The 21,530-nt window shown below is 40.0% G+C and overlaps 1 protein-coding gene across 3 annotated transcripts in view; it reads left to right on the top strand.

Moving 5' to 3' along the window:
* The window catches only part of LOC149784886 (mediator of RNA polymerase II transcription subunit 25-like), a 173,182-nt gene that overhangs the window by 80,391 nt on the left and 71,261 nt on the right, over positions 1-21,530 (top strand). For all 3 annotated transcript variants that reach the window (XM_089978465.1, XM_089978464.1, XM_089978463.1), the window contains exons 16-17: positions 2,279-2,456; positions 20,893-21,051. In XM_089978465.1, coding sequence (XP_089834591.1) covers positions 2,279-2,456; positions 20,893-21,051 — 337 coding nt within the window. The remainder of the gene's footprint in view (positions 1-2,278; positions 2,457-20,892; positions 21,052-21,530) is intronic.

The following is a 21,530-nucleotide window of genomic DNA, read 5'->3' as shown; positions in this document are numbered from 1 at the left end:
GTCAATTGGTATATGGCAAGAACTAGTCATCTGCCAGTATTTGGTAACAGAAGGGTTATTGTTGATTGGCCTTAAGTAAAACCATGAAATCCACAAAATTGATACCCCACAAAAATGGAAAAATAGCAAAATTTAAAATAAAACAAACTCCTTGTGTTGAAACAGCTATTAGCTAAATTGTACATTCATGTGGGCTGATACTGTGATTGTAGTGCTGTCAGCATCAGTAGATGCAGACAATAGGTTAAAGTTTGTTAAAAATTGCTCTGTGTAGATAACATATTAAAGTTTATGTTTATGGTTTGTTTATGGCTTTTATGAAGGAAATATACATTTAAATTTCACTTTATTGTGTTAAATAGCATTTACCTGGCTTTTTCAATACTTTGTAACCGATTTTTACAGTTGTAACCCGTTTTTGCAGATTTATTTGCTATTTATGGGAAAAGTTTTAGGGTAAAGTTTGCTTTTATTGTTTACTCTATGTAGACAACAGGTCCAGGTTTTGTGTTTAGGTTTAGCTTAAGAAGGGTTTGAATTTCACTTTTGGATCTTAAATAACATTTTCCTGACCTTATTGATTACTTTTTAACACACTTTTACTGAATTTTGTCTCACCCGTGAATTATATGCCTTAAATACCGGTAATAATCACTTTTCCAACAGCTATGATGCTGTTTTTGTTTTAGGTGTCAATGTTAGGATTTTGCATTTAGCTTTGTTTCTCTGACATCATGATACTTGATGGGTATATTTGTCTTGGATCATACTACTTACTTATCATGGACACATGGTTATGTTGACCTGCTTTGGATGATATTACTGATCATGGACACATGGTCGCGTTGACTTGTTTTGGATGGTACTTGTTTGTGAGTGCTTCAGAAGTAGTGATGTGATACATTAAAAAAATTCCGTTAGTGACTAATCTAATAATAACAACATTTAGATGAGGCACACAAATTGATTCAGGGAAGAATGAAGAGAGGCAGGAATGTTTTTTTAAGCTGATCTGAGAGAAAAAAGCATGCATTAATAAAATAAGACTTGGGTAAATATTGCTAATCAGCTGGCCACTGGAATAATTTGATATGCGAACTTGGGCTGAAGACAATCAGACATTGCATCATGTTGGCTTCTTATGTTGACAATGGTGATGTCATCAAATCTTGTGTTGGCTTCTTATGTTTACTGTGGTGATGTCATCAAATCTTGTGTTCCAGCTTTTGACTAAAATTGGTTGAACAATGTATGTCACAGATTAACATCACATTAAGTTGTACACGCGAAAAAAATGGCAGGGTTCTCAGTTTGAGAGAGAAATTACATGGCTCATAATATGATGAAATATCAATATTATATGGTTTTAATGGAACCTGATGATGTTTAGGTCCATTATCTTTCATGATTCAGTATTATTCAGATGATTTGCCACATAACTTTTTGCACATAGTGGCAGCATTGGGTCTTCAGCTCAGATTCACCGTCACCATTGTATATACAAACAACCAGGCATATACAAACAACCAGGTATATACATACAACGATTGTATATACAAACAACCAGGCATATACAAACAACCAGGTATATACATACAACCATTGTATATACAAACAACCAGGTATATACAAACAACCTGGTATATACAAACAACCAGGCATATACAAATAACCAGGCATACACAAAGAACCAGTCAGTGCTAAACATAAGTATGAGTGAAATTAAAATGAAAATAAGTGTGACAAGTAATCAGTCATACTTCTTGGAAATGTACACATCATTTAAAAACTGTTGCAACATTTTGTTGATACTATAATTGACAGTTATGCTTATTTTAAGATAATTTTTTTACAGTTTCAGTTTTATGCATTTATGTTTATTTTTTTACAGTTTCAGTTTTATGCATTTATGTTTATTTTCCATCAGATATAGAAAAACTCGAAAGCATGATATATTTTTTTAAATCACTCAACAGAATTTACATAAATTTGATTAAAAAGTGCTCTGATAACATGATTACTTCATATTCTTTTCTTGGTGCCTGGCTTTTTGCCAGTATCATTCAGGTGAGTGATCTCGGATGCTTTGGGCCTCTTGTTAGTACTGTGATTCACAAAATGTTGGCATCAACATCAGATTCATTTTCATTGAATAAATGCATCATATTAAAACTTAATTGGATTGTATAGTATTTTGCAATTATAGTCTTTCCCACATAGAATATTTTCCTGAATTCTGTTTCCTCACAAAATTTGTGACATGTATCTTTTGTTTCAGCAATGCCTCCAGTTGGCCAGGCACCCTGATCATGCAATTGATGCCACAAGCCTTGCTGAACTCGCCAAAGCTGAACCCATTATTTAAAAATTCTCGACAAGTAGCATTCCATTTCCACCAGACAAATTCTAACCTTGATGCTTTAAAGAATCTCTATAGAGTAATGGGGACTGGGTTTGTGAGTATTACTTGCGTCTGTGGGGTAAGACATGGGTGTCACTTCCTGAGAGCAACAGGAGTCAGTTTTGGAATAGGGTGATATTTCAGCACATGAGTTGTATGGAACATTATTTTCTTTTGTTAAAAATTGTAAATGCTTGTAAATGGGAGTTAACTAATTTAGTGGACAGCAAGCTTTTTAAAGCATTTCTGACAACAGTTAAATGAGTAAGTGTGTCAGATTCATGAAGTTACTATGGTTTACTTGCTTGAAACTGTGAACTAATATATTATTGTTTGCATCAGACTTGGAGGGGATCCTGTTGTTTCCACAGAAGGACAGTTCTTTGTTTCAAAAATATTTTCTTTTTGTTGTTTTTAATGGCATTTTAAACACATAATTGGCTGTATCATGATAGGGAAATGGGAGTTACATCCCTTTAACCAAGGACACACTGAGCCAGCCAACTCAGGCTGACCTTGGCAGGTATCAAACCTGCAACTCTTGGAATAGGAGTCAGACCTACTGCCATTTCATTTGCTGCAGTTGCTCTATGTCTTTTGCTTCTGTAAGTTTGTATTCAGTTAAATATTATCTTCAGCTCTGGCTGTGCCAAGTAAAAAATATTGGATACCTCTCTGGTATAATATAAACCCATGGACAGTTCCATAATGCATTGGCAGATCTTGCAGATCAGGCCCCATATTCATATGTACAGATTTGTACTGCCATTCCAAGCTGATGAATGAGTGTAGACTGTATGTACAGATTTGTACTGTCATTCCAAGCTGATGAATGAGTTAGAACATATGTACAGATTTGTACTGCCATTCCAAGCTGATGAATGAGTTAGAACATATGTACAGATTTGTACTGCCATTCCAAGCTGATGAATGAGTTTAGAACATATGTACAGATTTGTACTGCCATTCCAAGCTGATGAATGAGTGTAGACTGTATGTACAGATTTGTACTGCCATTCCAAGTTGATGAATGAGTTTAGAACATATGTACAGATTTGTACTGCTATTCCAAGCTGATGAATGAATGTAGACTGTATGTACAGATATGTACTGCCATTCCAAGCAGAAGAATGAGTTTAGAACATATGTACAGATTTGCTCTGCCATTCCAAGCAGAAGAATGAGTTTAGAACATATGTACAGATTTGCACTGCCATTCCAAGCAGAAGAATGAGTTTAGAACATATGTACAGATTTGCACTGCCATTCCAAGCTGATGAATGAGTTTAGAACATATGTACAGATTTGTACTGCCATTCCAATCAGAAGAATGAGTTTAGAACATATGTACAGATTTGTACTGCCATTCCAAGCTGATGAATGAGTTAGAACATATGTACAGATTTGTACTGCCATTCCAAGTTGATGATTGAGTGTAGACTGTATGTACAGATTTGTACTGCCATTCCAGGCTGATGAATGAGTTATTACAACTTTAAGGTCTTAGTAACAGAGAAAAGTGAAAAACAACCAGTTTTGTAAAATTCAACAGATAATTTATTTCCTTCAAACAGAATGTGAAAATTTAAAAAGAACTAGTTCTATCACAAGTTAAAAGAGCAGCAGAGGGGGCGAATCGGACATTTTGTCCAATCGTTATTTGGCTTAATTATTACTTTCTGCACTCAACGATCTAGTGTCGTCAGCGCCTGGTAAAAAAAAAACGACGTCGTCGTTGGGGGATCGTCCAAACGTCATTTGGTTTAATTAACACCTTCTGCGCGCCGATCCCCAGCGTCGTCAGCGTCCGGTAAGCACATCGACGACCGCGTCGATGTCATCGCCCCCTCTGCTGCTAAGTAGTTATTTACAATGAGGGTCTTTATGATCTTACAAACAGAGTGATCACTAACTCCTCCTCTTGCAGATCAATTAGGTTATTTGACTGATCGGTAAGTCTGAAATTAATTCTCGTTAAAAACCGATCATGGCATCGCATATAGACCGGATTAATCGGACTCTCAACGATTAAAAATCCCGGAGGGGCTGTTGGTGAAAACGAATAAAGGATATATCCCTGTTGAGCTTGATTTGATTGCTTGGTATCCACCTGATAACTCCCTTCGATAACATCACACACTAGATTGATCGCTATCACCGATGCGATATTTACGTTGTATGGAGCAATATGCCTACCACCATCTCCGTTATCGTGTCTGAGGATAGTTGATGGGGCGAAAAAATCATTAAGAGACTTTCTTAGTTCTGGCGCGTTGTATTCTGGAAACCTAAAATCGGGTAAATCGGCTTCTGTGATATTATACTCGGTTAGGAATTTTTGCTTATTATCATCGCTGTTAGCAGATATTATCCCGACGATTCGTTTATTAATATATTCCATGTCTGATATAAGTTGATTTAACACCTCGATGTGTTTTTGTGCTTTTGTTTTCCGTAGTTGTTCTAGTTGTGATTGGCAAATACGATTAATCTCAGCAAACGTATTAATGATATCATCTAAACTAACTGCGAGCTGGACGTGTGATTCAGGAGTGTCCTCATACAAAAAATACCATTGCATGGTATTCCTGTTTTGAAATGCAAACCGACTGAGTAATAACGTGTTTTTCATAATAGACAAATTATCTCGATAACTGGGATTAATCTCATGATACGATCGCGCATTCGTGTAAGATTCCGGCGGACTTTCATGAGGTGGATTCTCAGGCCATCCTAGTATGGTTCTTATTGAACTGTTATAAATATCAACCATATACCCCGGTGTGCTTATTTCAATCGTCGACGATAACGTCGGTTCATGAACCGTAATAGCGATTTTTGATTCCTTTCCTGTGATCGATTTTATCCTGCGTTGAAATTCTTTATTGATTTGCTCTATTTGGTATGACCCAGTTGGTATTGTAACCTCCTCCCAGTCTGGGGTCCCATCGGGTTTATTTGTCCGTGCAAAAACCAGCGAGTTATTAGGTTGTTGTCCGTTAAATGCGTCCGCTCGGATATTAGGCCAACTGTGATATACTCGCAATTTTGCCAGCGCTATTTCCTTTACTGGAACCGGTGATGGAAAGTTTACACTGAATTCGGGTTTCGTTGATGTTATCGATATCATATTTGTTTGTACCGGAGTGGTATTCTCCGCGATCCGCTGAAGTAATTGAGACCCTTCGGGGTTCAGCGACATTATTATTATTCGTTGTTTTTAGTGTCTAATTTTAACAACCAGGTGGTTTCGGCTTCCAGTTGAAAATCCTCGATTTTTGACATCGCGGAGCTATATAACTGGACCATCGTGGAGAATTCAACATCGGATACGAACAAATTATCAATTGACAACGAGATCAACCCGGATAATTTCGAGTACGCGTCGGATACTATTTGATGTTTTACTGTATACTCGTTGAGTTTTTTCTGAAAACACGATGATATCTTCCTAGTGATTGCGTTGGCGACTCCAGCAATTGTTGTCATCGCGGAGACGGCGATTGGAACAGCGATCGGGGCTATCGTGGTCACCGTGGATAAAACGACGCCGGTACCGGCCACTATACCCGACACCGAGTACACGACCGTGTCGATGGCGGTTATTTTTCGGCGGTATTTTTTTATTTTTGCACGGTATTGTTCGGAAAGTGTTTTCAAGTTCGCGGAAAATTCTTTTGCGGTATCGAATCGATATTGATGTGACGTAGGTGATACCTCTGATTCAATTTCCTTGGTGGTCATTTTTATTTTAAAAGAGCTAGTGTTTTTAATTACTTAGATTCGCTACAAATTCCACATACCATGTAATGTTTGCCCTGGTTAAATTTCCATCAACGGCATAAATTGTAAACGGTTCAGTTGCGTCCTTGTCTATAATTGTTGATATTGTATTGTTAAACCCGGATGAACTCGACGATAATATATTAAACTGCATCATTGAAACCAGTGTCAGTCGATAAATGCCCTTAACAGTTGCGGTGATATTTACTGTATTCTGTGTAGGAGTCCAATCGAATGATCCATGCCGAATTGTGTATACTGTGTTAATGATGTTCTCATGAGGGGTTTTTATTTTTTCGAGTTGCTCTGCCATTCTCGGTAGTCTGTCTTTAATCGCTTCAACATCAGTTATAACTATTCCTACTCCCCGCCAACTCGCGTCTATATTATTCTTGTTCGCTGCAACATTAGTTTTGATTATTTCTATTTCCCGTGTATTCTCGGTCATACTTTTTTTGTTCGCTGCAACATCAAGTTTGATTGTTTCTATTTCATATGTATGCACGTCTATACCTTTTTTGTTCGCTGCAACATCAGTTTTGATTAATCCTATTTCCCGCCAATACGCGTCTACATTTTTTTTGTTCGCTTCAATATCAGTTTTGATTGTTCCTATTTCCTGTGTATGCGCGCTCATATTATTTATGATCGTTGTAACATCAGTTTTGATTGTTTCTATTTTCCGTCCATGCGAGTCTACATTATTTATGATCGTTGCAACATTAGCGCCGATTATTCCTATTTCCCGTTCATGCACGTCTACACTCCTTTTGTTCGTTGCAACATCAGTTTTGATTGTTTCTATTCTCTGTCCATACGCAGTGATATCATTTATAGTTATTGTAATCTCATCCGGTTTGGTATTTTTTTTGCCAAGGAATTTATCAAAGTTGTCATCGATCCTGTTAACATTTTTTCGTAACGTGTAAAATTGGCCCGACAGCGTTGTAAACTCCGAAATAGTATTTTTTATTGTTGCAAGATTTGGTTCGGTTACCGTCGGGGTCCCAAAAAAACTAGCAGTAGTGAGTTGTATATCGGTGACAGATTTTTTCACCTGCGTGTCGAGTTTGATCACCAATTCATTCAACCTTATAAAACCGTTCTGGGTTAATATTACCCTATCCATCACATCCAATATATTTTCACCCGGTTTGAGTCGTCCGTCGCTGGTATACAGCGCGATAGTGTCCTCGGCGGCATCACGCTGTCGTATTAAAACGTCATTCAGTGACACATTACCGGATTTCAATTTACCCTGGCGGTCTTGAAATACAACTATTTCGCCCGGGTCAACACTTGTTAGATTCAACGTATCAGCGATTTCATCCTCAATTAGTTTTTTTATGTCGGCGGCGGTCGTTTCCGTGGATTCTTTCAGCGCCGAAACCGGTCGCCCCCAGATATCAATCATTATTATTGTAAATGTTATTCTCTAAAATCCGTTGAGCTTCTACGACCCCACTAGTGTATTCGTTTACAACCACATGAGGTGGTTTCCGCGATGATGAAATAGCCGCGAGTACGTTCAATACCTCGCGGCCACATATCGGCGGGTCACTCAATTGCTGTGTTGGCAGCGTGGAATAAAAAACCCGGGCTGAACACGCCCGGATATACCGCATGAACTCTTTCGGCGGGGCTAACCCGTATGAATCAAAATAGACGATCGCACGCGGATCAATCGCGTATGCAACCCAATGAGTTCCCGCTCCGGAGGACCCATCGAGGTTAATTATACCGGTTTCAATATTCCTTGGTGCCGCCGGTAATTGATCCCTCATAAAAACACCTCTGAAGTTTTTTATCGCTAGCGCGTTTGCGGCGTCTATTAAATCAAAATTAGACATTGGAGTCATTGACTCAGGAGTCATTGACTCCTGCGTTAATAAACGGTTCCCGGTAGTCTTAGACCCTTTCCCGAGTACCATGAATACGGGGTTCCCGGTAGTCTTAGACCCTTTCCGGCTACGGGTCGTTTTTTTTTGTAGCCTTTCCCGGTTGCCTTCTTCAATGCCATCCCCGCCGCGGTACCAACGGCCCCCAACGCAGCCGCCTTAGCCACTGCTGGTGCGGCCGCGGCAATCAATGCCGGAATCGCAGCTAACAGCGGAAATATTCCACCGGTCTTTTCCATGTTTTTAATTGCTGCGGCTGAAAAATCTATTTGAACACCCTTTTTATTCTTCATCGCATCATTGAAATGTTTTATTTGACGCGCCGTCAACGATATCTTATGATTACCACCCGCCATCTGCGACGGCTTCAGCGTTATTGTGGTTCCGCATTGTTTAGCCGACTTTGATCGTAATTTCTTGACTTGACCATCAGTCAACTCTACACTGACGACACTATACGACATTTTATTGTAAACGCGTTTTGTGCTTTCAATTACATGTTTTCCACTGGCGCATCAACGATTCTCATTCGTCCACCAACACCTTCTAGCAGCATTGATTTATCGCTGAGAATGACAGCAACCGCTCTATAATTAACACCACCCGGGGGGGCTATACGAGCTCGGAAGTGTATATCAACGACGGATTGTCTCGTTAAATCGAGATGCTCCAACGAAAAATAATAAATCGGATACCGGTTTTTAAAATCAAGTTGTGATATTTGCAAACCAGTGTCGACGTTTTGATCACGACCCATATACGACAGCAATCGATGATACACACGTGCGATATGGTTGTCACCGTAATTAAGCTGTATATCCTCGGATGGTTCCTGTTGTCCGTTTATTCTCAGCGAAACATCCCTGACTCCTAATTGATCAAATATCATATGGCTGTGTTCTTGATTACCCAATCGATTCCTATTCTGCAGCGCTATGAATATATGACGTGGGGCCGAAACACCCTGTTTTGATGCCAGGTGCCATGTAAACGTATCGGCGACGTTATCTTCTTTAGCATCAGTTGTTACCGCTAGCCAACTCAACAACGATTTCCCTCCCTGTTCCATAAATGCTAACAATCGTGCCTCCGTGGTAACTGATGGAGTCAGCACCGGCATCCACAATGCCATTTTAGTTAAAACAACCTTACCGGCAGCGACGCCAGCAGCACGCCATATTGCATTGTTATCATCGCCCCTTCGCGTCAGCGCGATTGTATGCTTGGCCCCATAGATAACTTTTCTAACATTTCTGCAGAATCCAAATATGTGATGGAGTGGAATCGCGCATGAAAACTGTCGGCGTGGTCTTTTTAGCATCAACATTCGTGCTGCGAATCCCATATTGTAATTATCGTTAAGACTTTTTATAACAGTGAAATTAGCGCCTGGTTTTGCCCTGCGATCTGGATTGGTTGCTTCATCCTGGTCAATTGTGGTATTTTCTTTTATTAGCACGTTGATGTACTGAAAATGATCAGCGTTATCGGCGGAGTCCTTCGCAAACATCATAGATGGACCCGCCGATCTTGTGTAATCATCCGAATATCTCGCTAACCCAATTATCGTCGTTGCAACATCAACCTCGCGTTCTATTGATTCAATTTCTCGCCCGTCAATAAGATATCTGGCGCTCTCAAATAACGCCATGATACCGTTGTTGACGAAACCAACTCGAACATGATCGTCATCTGCGTACGGTGCATTATCGGCGGCATTTGTCACGAGTTCTCCCTCGATTTCGATAAACGCTTCACACGGCAGAAAGTATTTACTGGTATCTTGGACCTGAAGTTCAATTCGCGATCGTAGGTCGGGTTGCGCTGCATAATAAGAATAATATTGATAATCACGGACAGAATCATCCCTGCGCACTGGGGCGTCCATATCAAACGCGGGATCAGCGGTTCGCGCAAACATTTCTATTATTTATCATGTTGATGTTTTCAATTGCGATTTTTTCGTCGTAAATTCTTTGAATTCTGTTTAAGACCACTCTCCCGCTATTGCGTTCATGGGCGCGTTGGTGGATGACTGAGCCGCCAACGACTCTAGTTTTTCTTCCACGGCGTTATTTATTACTTTACTGATATTTGCAGGCATCACTGTCGTTGATGGCATCACCGGTGGTTTCTGTTTTTTTCTCCTCACCAACGACATTAGTTTGTCCCGCGCGGCTGAAAGCGCCTTTCCGGCAACATCTCCAATGGCACTAATACCCTTATCACGAATAACATCAATGGCCTTCATTCCTAATTGTTTGGCTAACGGCGCTACTTTTGGAGCCATTCTTGTAAATAACCCCGCAATGGTGCTACCGAGACCATCTCCATAGTACGCACGGTAAACAGGCAATCGCGAGTTTACCACGTAGACGAGTACTGGTTTATCGTGATTGTAGTGTATGATCATCCTTATTAAAAACACCAGTTTTCCAATTAATCATCCACGAGTTCGTCTATGAGCGTTCGATATGTATTAATGTCTATGATACCGCCTGCAAATAACCGCTTGCAAATATCAGCAGCCTCATTGATTATTTCCGTAGAGTTATTTCCGGCTCGTTTTCCTCCAATTAATACCTCTAGCCGTGATATATCACTGAGAACACTATTAGGGCAGGTAACACTAGCGTTTTCAACTAGACCACTACCACTTGGATACCCCTCTCCGCTTGTTTTTTTAGAACCAGCTTTTTTTTGACGTTTTTCTCGGACTTCTTCTTTTTGCTGTTGTAGTATTTCTTGTTGTTGTCGTATATCATAATCATCAATTCCTTTTTTAAATTCTTTATATCCCAATTCTTTTGTATCCAAGCGATCAATCTCTTTATTCGTTTTATACAACCAATTAACCCAGTCATCTCGTTTTATATTACTGTTTTTATACTCGTCTTTTAAAAAGTTTTTTCTTGAATGATAGCTTTGAGCGGCAAAATTACCAAAAACCCTATACTCGTCGGATTTCAGTAATTGAGGTCGTTTTATTTGTGCTATAGCCTCTTCAGTGAGTTTATCTATAAAGGGGACTCCTTTTTGAGTGGAAATTTTTTGAAGTTCACCAACATCACCCTGTTCAGAATCATCAATATCAGCTAATCGTTCATACTCTCGTTGGGTTTTTATATCACTGGAAAGTTGTTTTATCCGTTGCTGTGTTTGTTCTGTCTCTGCTGCTATCTTTTCAAGTACAGGAAGAAGAGGCGCCTCTTTCCGTTCGCCCTCCTTAGGAATATCCCCGTATATTGCTCGTTCTGTTGCAGCTGTAACATCCTTAGTCGCTTTAGTTACCGGGGCAAATAACTGTTCGCTTCCAACAGTAAAATCGGTTTGCATTTGTTGTCGCGTTTGAAGTTTCTCTCTCACTCTGTCTCGTAACGGTATGAACTTTTTAAGCGCTGCTAGCCGCTCTCTGGCTAACCGAGTAGTAAGTGATTCACCTACCATTATTGTAAATTGATCCGCAATTTTCTAATTTTCCGCCGAGTGTACCATCGGGGGCTCCACGGAGTTTTCGTCTATAATCCTTCTAATGTTTTTGATCTTACTAGAAATCTCCCGGCGTCGTTCATAAACACGTCCGAGTTTTTTTCGTATTATTTCAACGGCAGTGAATAGTCCAATGAATGCATTTGCGTCATTGTGGTACAGGTTCTCATTAATCGTATGTTGTAATCGTTTTATAAAAAAGTACTCGCGGGCCAGGGTAAAACGCCCCCGTTTCGACTGTTCGTTAATAATCTCATAATCGGATAATATTTTTTCACTGTCGAGACCATCAGATAATTCAATTCCTTGATTTTTTAATTTTGAAATCTCAGTTAATATATTATTGATGTCTTCGATATTCATTATTCTTATAAAACATCTTATTTCTAATATCAAAAATTTTAATAAAATTATTTGGGCCATTTTTGACCCCGTTTTTTGTATGGACAGTACAATGCCGTAGATCTCCACTCGAGTGTTGTGGCAGATTGCAGGCATACATGGACAGTACAATGCCGTAGATCTCCACTCGAGTGTTGTGGCAGATTGCAGGCATACATGGACAGTACAATGCCGTAGATCTCCACTCGAGTGTTGTGGCAGATTACAGGCATATACATATACTTAATTAAGGACATTCACATCTTGGAACCCCAAAGCATACATCTCCGAGAGGGAGGCCTAGGGTGACAAACGTCATCGTAGACCGCCCAGAAGATATGCTTGGGGGACATCACTACATGTACTTAATTAAGGATGAATATATTTACAATGAAATGATTGATGGATGATGGGACGGCACAAGACAGCACAAACATAAAACGGCGGGGCGGAACTCTACGGCCAATTCAACCAATCAAAAGCAACCCAATTAAATTAACCCGGTTGCATGATTGTGAACAAAAGACAACCACACGCCCGGGTCAAGAGCGTGGGTTAGTTTTGATTAGTTGAATTGGCTTTCGAAAGCCCCAGGCTTATAACGAGTCATCTTATATATAAAGTGACTAATACAGCGGCGTCAGTCACAAGGTGTGTGTTAATTTGAATTCCCTTGAATCGTTTGAATCCTTAAATACTTATTAATGGTGTTTCACGGCATTTAAATGAAACCAAATACTCAAATAAAACATTAAAAAAAAGAATACAGCTGTTAGATAATAGCGTGTATTTCATTAGTTTTCATCGTAAAATGATTAATTAATCGCAACATTAATTGGACTTCAAGGGACGCAACATTAATTAGACTTCAAGGGACGTAACTCTTGTCATGCGACGCTATCACAAAACGAGTTATCTCCCTTTGATGTTATATATGAAAATCGAATTCTATGACCCGTCTTTTTTGAGATCGCTGTTTGATATATTCGTTCTGCAACAAATTGTATTGAGGCGATACAAATGTCAAAATATTTTCCTGCCTCATTCATCGACTGAAATATTTTTTCCTCGTGAGTTGTTGTATCAAATGACTTTACGGGTTTTGCTTTCTTTGAGTATTTACCAGTTTGGCCTTTTTTACTATTTTCACTCTGAGAGATGGCTTGCAGATTACACAGTCTATTATTCTGATAATTAGAATCAATGTGATCAATAACGAGACTATCTTTGATCAATCCGTGGAAACATTCATAGATGATTCTGTGACAGAGATATTTTTTCCCTCCAGCAGTAAACATCAAATATCCGTGATTGTTTTTCCATCCAACCGGCTTCTTCAGTCTACGATTTCGAACAATGCCGTCGCGAGATGCCTCGTAATTGACGAGCAGGGGATGCGGCTGAAATTCTTGGTCCATTTGTATAATAATACTACTTGTCTAATTTATTATTTGGTTTAATTATGAATCTTTCAACGTAGTCTTGGGGGGTTTTGATGACGAAGTCGGCGGTGGGGTTGATGACGGCGTTTTTAATTCGCTTGTCATAATAGCGTTTTAGTTCCCTGTATCGCTTTCCGCCACAATTGATACACAACTGTGATTTTCCTCTTACACCGACGTGGCAAACCAAGCACGGGAGGGGACCAAGAGAACCATTACGAACGCTTTGTAAATGATACCCGCAGAATTCACCTCTACATGATTTATTGCACGGGGTTGTCGACCCAATCATCAACCATTTGCAGTGATTCATTATACTATATTCTTTCATTTAAATACTTGTTTTAATTATATGGATGAGTTCGAGAGATTGGCAGCAATTAAGCCCCGGAAAAATATTAGGTTTAATCTCGATAGAGTCCTCAAGGACACACCAAAAGCGTTAATAAACGATAAAACCCTGTTGAGTAAAATACGCGATTGTATCAATGAATTCAAGCGTGATGGCGCATCTCACAGTTGGTCAACATTTCGAATTGATGGCATTGTTGATGCTACCATGAACGACAACCGCGCAGCAATGATAATATCACAACTTGACGGTAAAAGGTATTTCTTCAGAGTAAAATTCATTGTCCGGGTGGAATCAGGCGATTGGATCATGCGTGATAAATTTGAACCAGTTCTCAGCGACAAGAAAACAGTCACTGTCAGCCGCGACTCCAAGCCGGGGTTGTTAACCGGAATTGACAAACCATACTATGAACGAGCGTATCCTGAAACAGCAGTTGTTTATGGAATATACCCGTTAAATAAGAAACCTGATATCGGAAAACTGAAACCGATGAAACAGTCAACTGGGATAAATTGTGTAGCAGAACGAATAATAGAGCATTTTACAAATGCATGTCGAGGAAACAAATTGACTGATTTACGACGTAGCAAAATCAACCAGTGGGAACTAACCGTAAAAGAGCGTGGAGCAACCATCAGCGACATAGCGAGATTAGAAACATCGCTGAGATTTCCAATAACCGTTACAACGATAACCGGTGAAGTATTATACGAATCGAAGTATAAATCGAAGGGAGCCCCAATCAAAATTATTGATCATAACGAACACGCATGGACGCCCGTGATCACAATATTTCCACGGGATAGAACAGTAAAGTATATACCCGAAGAATTCCTGGGAGAACAATTCTCCAAGGACGGTTTTCTCGCGGAGAGGAAACTATTTGATGCTATTGCCTACTTGTGTAAAAACGACCCTGTATCAATGTGGTTACTTCGCAGCGCTGAAAACGATGCGGATACCTTTGATCAGTTTGTAAGACCAAACGGTGAATTATATCGCACTGAAGCATTTCACAACAGGATGAAAAAAACCGCCATAGAATTTGAGGAGCATGATGAACAACTGCTAACAAATTGTTTTACGATTCCATCGGTTGTAGCTCATGTTGCAGCAAGGAAAAATGCGTGGAGACCAACGCGCAGGGAATTTCTACCGGATGTACAATCCAGTTGTTTGGAATACTATCACGGTGGACTATGGAACACTGAATACAACCGCGACGCTATGATCTCGGTTGATATGGTTGCCTGTTATCCAGCGAGTTTTCTCGGGTATGGATCCGCCGCTGAGTACTTTAGACGATTTGGACACCCCAGTCATGAAATGACTCGTGTTGCTATTAATGGACCACTGCCTGATTTTGATTTAACCGGATTCGCTCGCATAGTATCATTTGAATTCGCGGCAGGACTCCATCGCTGTTGCTATATTTGGATCGGTAGACACATGGCTGAAAAGAGATGGCTGCCAATAGCGCTGCTACGGTATATGATTGATTGTAGCATGCTAGTTTCGTTGATTGTCAGTGACGCGATTATATCATACCGGGCACAGACTGAAGTCTGGTTACCAGAACCGGAGCGTCTAGATAGCATAATTGACGAGTCCAGAAAAAACATTGATGCCGACGAGGAATATATCATCGAATGGTCCAGGAGGATATTTAACCAACGAAACCGCGAGGCAAAAGATCTCGGTAGAAGAATAATTGGTAAGTTCACACAAGGTGGAAAAAACCACGACTACAAACGATATTGCTCACGGCTGATTATAGATGACGCAGAATATGATTTCGTAATCAAGGACACAGTGGCAAAAAATAGATACGTGAACTGCAAAACAGCTTTCTTGTCCAATGGAACGAGGTTGGGTACAGTTGTTACCTACAGCGATGGAGACAGCCCGGCGTATCCACATTTGAGGGCGTCTATGCTGGGATATGCCGCTATCAATTTATTCTCGATGATAAATAGATTTCCCGATACCGCGGTTAGAGTAGCCGTTGATTCGTTTTATGTTGACGTAGCGTATAAGGGAAACGTAGCCGAGTTTACTAGTCCGGACGAGAGTTGGGGTACATGGAGAATTAAAAATGAAATACGACGCGATTATTCCCCGTCAGCAGATGTCACCGTTGAGAACAACTACTTACGCGGTGATAAATTGTCAGAATGGTCTAATGCACCATCGTGTTCTGATCCAATTTGTAGACACAAGACGGTTTATTTAAGCGGCTGTGGCGGGTCAGGAAAGACGACTCGGGCAATTGAATTATTTCGAACGCGGGCAAGTATAATCGTGCTTACACCGACTCATAGACTAGCGCGAGAGATAAAACAACGAAATGTTGACGCCGTTACTTATCACAGCTTCTTTCGATACAGCGGCGGTGAGTGGACTCCTGATCGAATGGGTGAAAAATTTATTCCCGACATTATCATCTGGGATGAGATATGTACTGTTTCGTTAGATACTTTACAAATGTTTCTTGAGTGGTTGCTGCGCGCGAATACAGCGGTAATCATGTGTGGGGACCATGGCCAACCACCACCATTTGTCGGCGAGGGTCCACATGATTGGTTAAGGGGTTTTGTGGACTATTATGAAGAAACCGATACTGATTACCGAGCACTTGATGAACAACTGCGCGAGGTTAAGAAATTAATCAGATTACAGCCGGATAGAATTCAATGTGAAATAATTCGCGAGGTGATTCCGGAAACGCCGTTAAATGAATTCTGGGAAACATGGAGACCAAACGATTTGATTGTAGCGAGTAGAAAGATAGTCAGAGACACACTTCAGCGGAAGTTGTTTACATTGCATAAGGAAAAGTTTCCAACGCGTCCAGTGCCGTTATGTTATAGACCCGCGGACACACGGCGGCAGAACATTGAAGTTGAAATTCCAGGCCGGACAGAAAAACAAATTCTCGTGCTGAATGATATCGTGCTCGTTGATATCAGCGTCGTCGAGGACGCGCTACGTGCTGATAAATCCCCGTGGACGCTAGGATACGCAACAACAATACATTCCTCGCAGGGACTAACCATCACGGACACAATTGTTTGGATAGTTGATAATCGCATCGAATGGTCGAATCTAGTCTATCTTGCAGTGTCCAGAGTACGAAGGATAAATCAGCTTCGAAGAATTGTTATTGACGAAGCCACCGACGAAGCCGGCGACAAAGTCACCATCGATGCAAGCGTCATTGATAGAAAACTCTCGGGTTACCGCCAACAGGATAAAAAAAAACAGCGGCGTTTTGATATTGATGCCGAACTAATAATCTCGCTACGACAACAACAGAATAATCACTGCGCGAGTTGCAATTGTATAATGAGTTGGCGTTATTCGGATAAAAACACTCGCCAATTTACCGTGGATAGGATCGATAACAGTCTCGGTCATGTCAAAAACAATGTGAGGTTGACCTGTCTTGAGTGTAATAGACGCAACGGCGCTAGTTAAGACCACGCGGGGGTAATTGAGTATCGTTAGGTATCACTTGTAGTTGCTCGCGTGTAAATCCGCGCTGAGGAGCAGTTGAATCCAGTCTATAGATCGGTGGTCTACCAGTTGATCGTGTTATCGTTGATATGTTATGTGTGGTAACACTCCAAATAGGATCGGTAGCCCTTTTTTTACCGCCTTCAAGCTCTCCTGGTTCATATAGATATCTAACAGTGACATCGCCAAGAATCGGCTTAGAAACGCTATTTATTTTTAATTTTCCGGGTATATACTCGTATTTAATCGCGTCGCTGGGCTTCATGTTGATTACTCGGGTAATCTCGTTATTTAACGCTGCAATTACACCTGGCAACCTTTTAACCCATTCACGAGATCGTTTTTCTTGGATGAATTCCTTCGCGTATTGATATCCAAATAACCGTTCAGCGAGAGTCCGATTGAATCGTTCAACAATTGCCTGATCACGATGTAGCGCAGTATGACCTCGTCGTATCGCGACGCTATGATGTTTCAGCGTTGATAAAACAGCGCCGCGAAATTCACTACCAGGATCAACTTGTAATAGATTTGGCCAGCGCAGAGGACCTCTTCGATAAATCCGCTCAAACGCATCGGCTACTTCAGTTGCTGACTTTGTTTTCAACGGTTCCGCTTGTTTGTATCGACTCGCAACATCAACTACGGTTAGCGCGTATTTGTAACCGTTGTCATGCGGCAGAAATAATATATCAGCCTGATGAACTTCATTAGGTACGCTGACATCAAAGCGCGAGAAGTTGATTTGTTTAGGCGGTGGTAGATAGATTTGCCATATAGCCTGTTTGGATAACCAATTAGCCGCAGTGGTCTTTGTTACCTTTGCAGCGCTTGCAAGCTTACCAATTGCGGCCTTCCCCTTCCAGTATCCTCTCGGAGAATAATAGATGGAATCCATCGTTTTTCTTGGATGATTGTTATTAATTACCAGCGCCAATCATTAATTTACCTTTCATAGCCGATTTTACCAACCATGAGGCCAATTTTTCTTTGACGGATTTATCAGGAATAGCATTTAGCGCGTGAATTAATTTTACATCCGCGATATGACGCTGTTGCAGATCGCTACTTTTGTAAGCAACATCATGAGCATGACACGCCTTATCGATAGCGTTTATTGGATACTCACCGGGTTTGGGCTGATTTTGATCATCGAGTCTAATATCTAATCGTGTTCCGGGGCCACAGTAGTTATATCCTGGGAGGTGTTTTTCTCCTGGATACTTTGCCCACGGTGTTCCGGGGAGTTTTGCCAATTTGGCTGCGATGTCACCTCCTCGCTTTTTTTTAAAACATCTCCGGGTCTAATAGAAATAAATCTAAATTTCTTTGTACCGCATTGTACACACTTACCAGTAAGCGCCGATCTGTTATTTCTTGTCGTAACGGTTGTCATATCATTTGTGCCAGTACGCACTCTACACTTCACACAATATAGATCCATAATTTATGTATAGAGATATGAATATAATTGATTTTTCGGCGACTAAAACAAGAGAACCAGTTAAGCATGTTGCAGCGTTACCAAACTCGATCCGGATGATTATCATCGGACCATCTGGATCCGGCAAGACGCAATTGTTACTCAATTTAATAATGAGATGGATGAAGTGGGATAAGTTGTATTTGGTTGCTCCTAGCGTAGATGATCAACGATGCTACGAGGTGTTGAAAGATTTCAACGAGAATGCATCAGCGATCGCTAAAAAGAATGTTATTGAGTTTATTACGGATATCAATGATGCACCGGGTATTGATGATATTGATGGCGACGTTAACAATCTAGTCGTGTACGATGATGTTATGTTAGACAATCAAAAGAACCCAGCTAGGATATTTTCCAGAGGCAGGCATAAAAACACTGACGTGATATATGTCACTCAACGATACACTCAGATTCCAAAAGTAATCAGAGATAACTGCAATATTCTTGCTGTATTCAACGGCGTTGATACACACACGCTACGAAATATTTGGCAGACATGGTGCGGCGGTGACATGGACTTTAATGTTTTTCGAAACTTTTTTAGTCATGCTCAGTCGACCCCACATGGATTCATAACGATAAATTTACATGATCCTCGGACACGATATCGTATCGGACTTGACCAAATATTCGGTTAGTTGTAAATAATTTTCATTGTAAATAACTACTTAGCAGCAGAGGGGGCGATGACATCGACGCGGTCGTCGATGTGCTTACCGGACGCTGACGACGCTGGGGATCGGCGCGCAGAAGGTGTTAATTAAACCAAATGACGTTTGGACGATCCCCCAACGACGACGTCGTTTTTTTTTTACCAGGCGCTGACGACACTAGATCGTTGAGTGCAGAAAGTAATAATTAAGCCAAATAACGATTGGACAAAATGTCCGATTCGCCCCCTCTGCTGCTAAAAGGTATAAATTCCAGTGGTATTCCAAATAAACTCCAATATTGAATGTGTTGATGTGCATGTAGTCTTGAACATGCTAATGTGTCAATGGCCTGAAATGTGGTGATGTGCTGTCTTTTGATGTATAACAATAATTTAATTAAAAAAATACCCTTGTCTGAATTCACTATAATTACAGATTAATGTTTTAGACCAAGGATATTATGGAACACTTTATAATTTTAGTACATAATAATTTGAATAAATAAATCCAACCAAATTAAAAATTGAGCACCACAGTAAGACTGATTCTGCTTCAGATATTAAGGCAAGAATGAATAATCCCAATGTAAACTAGATTATATCAACCTCTACTTGACCTAGCTACAATTTTGTAAAAATACTCTGTCAACTTAATAGGAAATTTACATTCTGGAAGTTTCTAAGGTTGGAATCAAGACTCATTAATTCAAATTGAAGTAAACATGTTTACAATTAATAATGATCTGAATATTCAATCCACAATCAGAGAAATATTAGCTATGTCTTATTTTGTTTACAAAATAAATGTCACTGGTCAGACACAATATTAACTATATTTTGAATAAAGGGTCAGCTACAAAATACAGATATACATAACAGGGTCTAAACTCTATGTAAAGATTTGTACTGTCATTCCAGGCTGATGAATGAGTCTAGACTGTATGTACAGATTTGTACTGTCATTCCAGGCTGATGAACGATTCTAGATTGAATGTACAGATTAGTACTTCCAGGCTGATGAAAAAGTCTAGACTGTGTGTACATTTTAGTTTTGTAACTCCAGGCTGATAAATGACCATTCCAGGCAGATGAATGGGTCTGGACCTTATGTACAGATTTGCACTGCCATTCCAGGCTGATGAATGATTCTAGATTGAATGTACAGATTAGTTCTTCCAGGCTGATGAACAAGTCTAGACTGTGTGTACATTTTAGTTTTGTAACTCCAGGCTGATAAATGACCATTCCAGGCAGATGAATGAGTCTGGACTGTATGTACAGATTTGTACTGTCATTCCAGGTTGATGAATTAATCTAGATTGTATGTACAAATTTGTACCGCCATTCCGGGCTGATGGATGATATCATACTGTTTGTACAGATTTTCACTGCCATTCCAGGCTAATGTATGAGTATAGACTATGTACAGATTTGTACTGCCTGATGGATGATATTATATTGTATGTACAGATTTTTACTGCTGTTCCAGGCTGGTTGTGTACACTTCCCAACTGGGACAATGTGTGAGGTTCGTGTCCTTTTGCTACTCTTCAGTACAAGAAGGAAAGCTTTTGTTGGGCTGATTCCAAATGACCAGGCTGCAGTGGTGAATGGAATTCGAGAGGTCATCACATTACAGAAACAAAGGGTATGTACAGAAGTCAAGGTATTTTTTGTTGATGAAACTTAGAGCAAGTTACTTTTCAGAGTGCTTATTTTGTCTTCAAATGAATGTAACAGTTTCATGTAGTGAGACCTTGTGCATAACATGTATCCTATGTTTCTTTCAATGCACGTTGTGTTCTTTAACCTTGAAACTGTAACATTTAGTGTTAATTAATTGTGATTCAGTAAAACTTCAAAAACGTGTAGTCAGCTGACTTTGAAATACAGTAATATGCCTTGGAAATTTTAATGTCTTGACTTTATATAACACCAGGGCATCGTTTTACCTTGTTACTTCATTAAATTGTTTGTGATATAAGGTGTGTAATATAACAATAATACAGTATCCATCCTGGAATGTAAGATTATAATAACAAAATCTATTTATTTATCTTTAGATTATCTTGAAGCATTTGCTTTATAAAAATTACTGTTTTAAACATGCGTGGAGATTTCACTATT

The sequence above is a fragment of the Sinohyriopsis cumingii genome, chromosome 13 (genome assembly GCF_028554795.1).
Source record: "Sinohyriopsis cumingii isolate HCF-2022 chromosome 13, ASM2855479v2, whole genome shotgun sequence".
NCBI classification, from domain to species: domain Eukaryota; kingdom Metazoa; phylum Mollusca; class Bivalvia; order Unionida; family Unionidae; genus Sinohyriopsis; species Sinohyriopsis cumingii.
This window is presented reverse-complemented; position numbering and strand designations above follow the sequence as displayed.